At 36.9% G+C, this 7976-nt stretch overlaps 1 protein-coding gene across 1 annotated transcript; it reads left to right on the top strand.

Moving 5' to 3' along the window:
• The first annotated feature begins 6480 nt into the window (after nucleotides 1–6480).
• Nucleotides 6481–7368, top strand: LOC147488415 (uncharacterized). Its single transcript, XM_086574371.1, has one exon. It carries the CDS (start codon nucleotides 6481–6483, stop codon nucleotides 7366–7368), a length of 888 nt encoding a protein of 295 aa, XP_086430497.1.
• The last annotated feature ends 608 nt before the right edge of the window (nucleotides 7369–7976 follow it).

The following is a 7976-nucleotide window of genomic DNA, read 5'->3' as shown; positions in this document are numbered from 1 at the left end:
TTAAGTCGAGTTAAGGTAGATTCAATTCTCTTTAATTCTTTATCTAGATTCAAACCCTTAGCATTCTATCATTTCGTTATTCGTAACTTGTTAATTGAATTCACCTCGTAGTATAGAATTCCCCTCATAAATCTCTCATTAGACTTAAGATCGATTAATTAGACTAGAAATCATTCCATGCTAAAGAACTAGGAGTGGAACGAATTTGTTACTCCACTCTATTTCGATAGAATTAAGAGTAGAAAACTTGATAAATTAAGCTCGTAATAAGTTTTAGTTTACTTACGTTTTGAGTTTTATCTTTCATTTCGTAGGTAAACTTTTATCATTTTTATGTTTATCAACCCACTCTGTAATTGAGCTTTAAATGAGGTAAGTATAGAATATGTTTGGCTGGTTATTATTTTAGTTAGAACATAAGGCGGCTCGTGGAGGAACTAAATGCTTTTTTTTATGCGTATGGTTTGTTGTGTGATTAGTAGGAAGTTAAGGCGCCTCAGTGGAGGAACTACCTGCCTTATTTATTGTAGTTAAGAATGTCGTATTAGTTGTTGGAAGTTAAGGCGCCTCGGTGGAGGAACTAACTGCCTTATAGATTGTGTAAATATATGTATAAGTATATGTTGTATTTTAGTGCTACTCACACCAGCATTTTTATAATGCTAACCCGATTTGCATGTTTGCTTATCGGGTGTGTTCATTAAATGAACACAGTTGATAAGTCTTGACAAGTTTAGTATTGAAGAAGATTGGTTGCTATTTGTGGTTTGCGTTAGCGTCGCATTTCAAGATAGACTTTGTTTTCCTTTGAGGTGATATAGATTTTCAGTTGAGATAAGGTTATTTGCATTTTCATTTGTTAATTTTGTAATGAAGAGGACTTTTGTTTAAGTTAAAATTTTTACTGGTTTTTAATTATCCGCATATTTAAACTGTTTATGGGTTTTTGGAAGTGGAGAGTGCGTCACACCTCGGAGATCGAAGAGTCGGGAACAAATAATGTTTTTTCCGAATTCTGTCAAAATTCGGGGTGTGACACGTATCATCGGACTAGTTCGGCTTGACAATTTGGGGCCAGACTTGAGAAACTGTCGTGGGTTGATGATGACGGTGAATGTTGAAGGAGTGCATTGGATCCTCATCGTTGTTAACTTTGTCATGTGGGGTGTTAAAATCTACGACTCATTGGAGAAGCCGAAGGATGGTGCCAACTGGGTTCTTGACCTAACACCACATTTAACCAAGTTGTTGACAGTGCTTCCTTACACAGTTTTGAGCTTGGATAGTGGATGTATAGACATGGCCAAATTGGGTAGTCAGTGGAATCTGGAGTTTGCGAAATGTGCCAAACAGGACGACGACAACAGCTGTGACATATTCACCCTTGCCTTTGCAGACTGCCTACTCCGAAATTTGCCGCCTGTCTTTGCATCGAAAAAGCGAACATATATCAGGAAAAGAATAGCAAAGGACTTGTTAGAGTGTGGGATCACTGAGGAAGAGTACTGTCGGCCCCAAGGTGGTCGGGGTTTGGACTTTGATGCGGCGGATAAAACTACTGATGTCAATGGTTTAGCTTTTAAAAATGATGTTGAAAAAATTGCTGATGTGAAGGGTCAAATATCTGAAGTCCAAATTGGACCAACTGCTGCTACAAAGGTGGAACAGGCTGATAAGGTTCTTTAAATATGTACCAAACAATATGTAGTACATTATATGGCAGTTCTAAGACATTTTGGGGTTCCCTTCTGACTTCTAACCATAATTTATGCAGTTGTCTTGTGGGATTAAAACTCCATCGGTAATGACTGTGGGGAGATCTTCAAAATATATTAAAGTGTCACATATCATATTTTTATTATCATAACACTTTATGTTCCCCTATCGAGACAAGATACTTACTGTCTCTTACGATTTTGATTTTTTCTTAGGTTACCGATGGGAAAGTTCTGGGTTAGGAAGAAATTGTCAATCATGGTACTGTGAGTTGCTCTAGGAGTTCTAGTCATGCTGCTCTGGGAGTTGCTCAGTTGAATCGGTGGAATAAATTTAGTGATCTGGAGGAGCAAGCTGCCGAATTATGTGATCAGAGGCTTCTAGAACACATGATTGTGGGTGGCCCATTAATAAAGAGGAATTCCTCCATTGTTACCAGGAGAAATATGCCTTTGGAGCCCGCATTATGCACTGATCCAAAATACCTTGCACAGTTGTATTAGTGGTACCATGAACGTGACCTATTAAAGTCCGGTGTTTCTAACTCTGTAAACTCAGGTTTTATGGTCGGGGTTTGGACTTAAGCATGAGCACATACCACTTGCTTAGCCCTAATCAGTGGCTAAATGATGAGGTATGTCAACTGCTACTCTGAACTTACCCAACTTAATACGCAACTAGTTTCATCTTATTGATGATAAATTCGTTATTTCTTTTTGTCGCCAAGGTCATTTCGCTCTACATGGCGCTTCTTGACAGGGCCCATAACATACTTGCCAACTTTGATGATGTACTTTCGGAACCGTGATTAAATCCACAGTTTCTACTTAATCATCCCCGATATTAATCGATCCGGTTATTTGACCGAAACACACTTCTTTCCTCGTACTTTTCTAGGCTTTCTGAGACCGTGCAAATAACTTTTGTCTCAACAGATGAAGGTCAACTGGGAGTCATTGTATGCAACTGTTGAAGTGAGCCCTACCGATCCGAGCCTGACTACGGAACAAAAGATTTATGTCCTTGCTTCCAACCTTTCATCGAACCAAAAGTTGACCTTCAGAGATATGCTCCAACCAAACACCCGCATCCCATACGTCACCAGATCTAAGGGCATGATGATGGCCTTCAATATCTCAAACATGCATTGGATATTGGTGATCTTCAACTTCCCCACTTGGACTTGCTGGATATATGATTCGTTGGCGAAGCCTATCGCCGATCCTAAACCCCGCCTAGAAAAGCTCGGTACCCTGCTTCAGTAAGCCCTCTTAATGCTCGACAAAGGCTGTATACCACAATCGAAGCTCCGGAAAAAGTGGAACATCAAATACGCCGACTGTGTAAAGCAGACAGATTCTTACAATTGCGGGGTCTTCGTACTGGCTTTTGCAGATCAGCTACTGCGAAATCAGCGTCTCAATTTCACCCGGACTGGGGCCATGATAAGAAATACGGTGGCCAAAGACTTACTTGCCTGTGGCTTGACCTGCTTATCGGGTTGAACGGAATGGTAGAATCGGGGTTGACAGTGAAAAAACATAAAAATGCAGTGCTTGAGTTCCTGGATGGACAAACTAAACTACGTGCTACTGAATTTTGTTTTTAATTTCTTTAATTAAGATTAATCTTTCTTAATTAAGTACTTTTGCCTACACTACTAACATCACCTAAAGGAAGACAACATGTCGTCAATTGGAGTATGCCACGAATTGAACGTTTATATCTTTCTTTACCACGTGATCTATTTTCCAGACTAAAACAACATACAATACCATTGAGACATTATAAACCCTTTTTGGAAATAAATTGATCTCTGATGCCTCTGCTCATATTACCATTTTCTAAACAACATCATAGCTTTCCAGTACTAATTATTGAAGCTGCTCACATGGTGCTTCTTAGATTTGTTTGTATATTGGTACTTTATATATGGGCAAGATCATACTCCACAACATGTTTTGACTTCTCTCTTTCGATATTGAGTTTTGGGCATACACATATTTGTTCTTACCTAGGTATACATTTGTACAACAAATAAAAACTAGAACTACCGTGTTCTACCGTTGCATTCACATCTTTCTTTTTTTTTGGTATACTTTTGTACTGATAAAAACTATGTTGTTCTGCCATATACTTATAATGGGATTAACTAAACCATATATATCTTTGATTAAAAATAAAAAGCAGACCCAGTCATACATTTCCAATACAAGAAGAACTCCATTTCACAACAACTAAACTAAGATATAAGACAATAGGGAAGCTCCCAAATATTTTCAATACAATTTGGTCAATATGGTAGGAGAAAAGAGAGAGAAAGGAATTGGAATTGAATTTGGGCGGAACAAAGGGGGTTTTCGTTGGTGACTTTATACTCAGGAGTGTAAGTTGTTGAGAGAGAAGAAGAGACTTCCTGTTCGGGTAGGAATAGGAGAGAGAAAATAACTTTTGATGTACTAGGTAGGAAGAGATGTGGCAAGAGGGTGGGAGATGTTCAAGGGTATATATGTAAATTTGTATAATGATATATCATTTTTTCTAAAAACAAAACACTAATACCTTGAAGGGTATTAGAGGTATTTAATATATCAGCAAGTGGGGGCCACGTCCGGCAGTGGAATAAATCATCTCTGCCATATTCAACGGATTTAGTTGTCCTGAATATAAAGTCAACGTCCGATTTAGGAAGTTACCCTTTTTAAATTTGCAATTTGACTCAGGTCCTGACTCTTCACGTCATAATACATCAACTAATCTCCTTGGTGTATGAAAATTTTCATCGCAATGTCCAAGTTATCATTGTTATCAATGTCTTCTTTTACGCCAACTACACACATATCTTGCCAAAACTTAGGTATACCTGAGAATAATGGTTGAAGATCAATGCTATTTTTTTTCGTCCATATATAGTTAACTTTCTCCGTTAGCCCCATATGTCTAAATGATCATGAAAAATAGTTGTGAAGCATACAGATCCTTCCAGTGTTATCACACCTGGCTCGGCCCAACCCGCAGTTTGACCCGGTAAACTGGTGACCCGGTCACCAAACCAGGTTGGGTCACATAGTAGATTGTTTAAGCAATTGACCCAGGTCAAACCCGATTAACTCGTCCAATTTTCTTGTAAACCATTTTAACCCAGATGGTTTAGTCTGAGCCGCCGATCCATAACTAACTTTAGAAATTATAAAATTTTAATTTGTTGGTACTAAAACTCGAACCTTGGGTGACTATTAAATAAGCTAGGATCTCTACCATTACACCACAACATCTTTTCTTGCTAGTTATTAACTATATAAAAAATATAAATAACATCTAATATTAAACTAATAAAGAAACATTTTAATTTTGAAAAACATAACCTGTATAGACTCGAACCTTGGTTTATTGGAAAATGAAATGGCTCTAAGACCACCTGGGCCACTAATGAAGTTGTGAAAATGTATGTACTAAGTGAATTCACTACTACAGAATGACATGTATACCACGGTCAATAAGAACGTTTATACCACGGTTCTTCCAAAGACCGTGGGAAATACTTATATACCACGGCGGAAACTTCTTTGGTCATTGGTTTACTAGTATATGCCACAGTTACATGAAAACCGTGGGATAAGTTGGGCCATATACCATGGTTAGTTTTTTTTTTTCAGCATGAGAGTACTCCACATCCCCACTACCTTAAACAAAAATAGTGGTATATAAATTTTCCACTTTCTACCGTGGTTTATGCCAAATAGTCAAATACACGGAAAAAAAAATAGAAAAAAAAAATACACATACGAAACTCACTCAAATTGGATTCCCGCTATTCTCTCCCCACAACTTCTATAGTTCTACGACTTTTAACCTTTCCAACTTTTTCCAACTTCTACCACTCTAACCCAGGGCATTCTTTTTAGCTTGTTCATGTTTTAATTTGCTTCTCGATTCATGTATTAATTCGCTTCATCTGATTATCTGGTAAGGGTTTCTCATTCTGGTTCGAAATTCATGTATGGTTTGTTTTGATTTTGATTATAATGTATCTCTATATTCTTTCTTCAAAATCTATACGACATGATAATCAAAGTTAATCAAAATCTAACATTTTCATATAGATTTTGATTTCTCGGTTCTATATTCTTTCTTCAAAATCGTTTTCTTCAAAATCCTGAGAAAGAGGTTTACATGGGTTTTCTCTATATTCTTTCTTGTTCAATTTCTTGCAATTTAATTTGTGTATCTGCAAAGTATTGTTCGGTGGTAAAAAAAGTCCTCTTCTGCAATATTTTTTTTTTCTTCCTTTTTTCCTTTGTTGTTTCAATTAAGTGGATCTGCAAAGAAATGCTAATGGCTTTTGTTTTTTTAATTTGATAGTGGAATTTAATTCGATACCAAAAAGAGACATTTAATTTGTATGGGACAAAATTTCTAAACTCTACTGTTAGACCACTTTAAGTCATAAGCTTGATTTGAGATTGCCAAAGTAGTAATTGCAGTAAGTAACTTGAGAGTTATTGTAAACATTCTTCCTTTGTCTTGCAGATTCTTGGGAAAGCTCTTGGAGTTCTTGATAATAGTATGTGTAAGGACTTGAGTGGAAACCAATATTCTTGCTAGGTATTGTTTTCTGCATTCCGTTCTCTGAACTTTTCTTTGTACTTTTCTGTAGCTCCATGTAGTATGCTACATGCTTGTTTTTATTTTGTGGTTACGGTGTTTAAAATGACTTATCTTTATGGGGTTTTAGGTTTTTGTTTACTTGCAATAGGAATAAGAATGGATAGGTCCTGGATGACTATGGATAGAGTAACGAATGAATTCGAAGTAGGGGTCTTGTACTTTCTTAAATGTGCTGAAAAGAGTGTAGGCCCGAAGATGCTTCATTGGATAAGATGTCCATTCTCTGTTTGTGGGAATAATCAGCACCAGACTTTGGCGGAGATAAAAAATCATCTATATGAAAATGGTTTTGAAGAAACCTATACAATATGGATATTGCATGGGGAAGATTCTCCTAGTGATCAGCCGCGAAGTGGTAGTACATGTCAACCTCTTTCTCAAGATTTTGAGACCCCTGATGATTTTGCAGACACAACTAGAATGGTTGAGGATGCATATGAGCATTTCACTGGGGATCCTGAAAAGCTTTGTAAGTTGCTTGAAGATGCGGAGAAGCCTCTGTACAAAGGTTGCACAACATTTACAAAGTTGTCATTCCTTGTCAAAATGTTCAATTTGAAAGCAAGAAGCGGGTGGTTAGACAAAAGTTTTAGCCTTTTATTGAAGTTGTTCGGAAAAGCCCTTCCAAAAATTAATGAGTTGCCAAAATCTATGTCCAACGCTAGAGATATTTTGTCTATGTTTGGAATGCGATCTGAGAAAATACATGCATGTCCCAATGATTGTATACTTTATAGAGGTAAGGAGTACAAGTCTAGACCTACTTGTCCGACTTGTGGAGCGTCAAGATACCAAGAAAACAAGGGTAAAGCGCCTGCAAAAGTATTGTGGTACTTTTCACCTATCCCAAGATTTGTAAAGATGTTTCAATCGGCTCAGACAGCAAAAGATTTGGTATGGCATGCAAATGAGAGAGAAGTAATTGATGGTCAAATGCGTCATCCTGCTGATTCTCCTGCGTGGAAAGAGATCAATAAGTTGTAGCCAACTTTTGCTTCAGATCCAAGGAATCTATGACTAGCTCTTTCGACAGATGGAATCAATCCACATAGTAACCTTAGCAGTAGGCACAGTTGTTGGCCCATTATTGAAAAAGCACGCAACACGTAATTATTTGTGTCGTTGTTTGTGTTACGTATCTTTTGCAAATCTTACTTAGCCTATTATATATATTGATTAGTATAGTGGCTAGCAAGGTATCAATCCTACTCTAAGTAATTAGTTGATAGTAATAGAAATTCCTAATCTAAATTACTCTAATGGATGCAAGTAAAAGATGTGGCTAAGTAATAAGTAATATATGGTTGATTTGATTTGAGATTTAAACTATGTATAAAATAAACTAAATTAAATATATAAATATGAATCAAGAGAGAGAATATCTTGGGAGAGATGAATCCACCAAAATCATAGAATTAGTCTAACAGATCTACCTATCATGCTTAATATAAATCACCAATAGAAACTCACCATACCTACAAACCTTATGCTCATAACCATGATGATAATATGTGGCTTTCAACGTGCTTTCTATCTTTCCATCAAATACTTCTTCAATCTCCAATGATATCTTCTATCTAACCAAATTGTGC

The sequence above is a fragment of the Coptis chinensis genome, chromosome 7, assembly GCF_015680905.1.
Source record: "Coptis chinensis isolate HL-2020 chromosome 7, ASM1568090v1, whole genome shotgun sequence".
NCBI lineage: Eukaryota > Viridiplantae > Streptophyta > Magnoliopsida > Ranunculales > Ranunculaceae > Coptis > Coptis chinensis.
The sequence above is the reverse complement of the archived record's forward strand: the minus strand, read 5'-3'. Positions and strand labels throughout refer to the sequence as shown.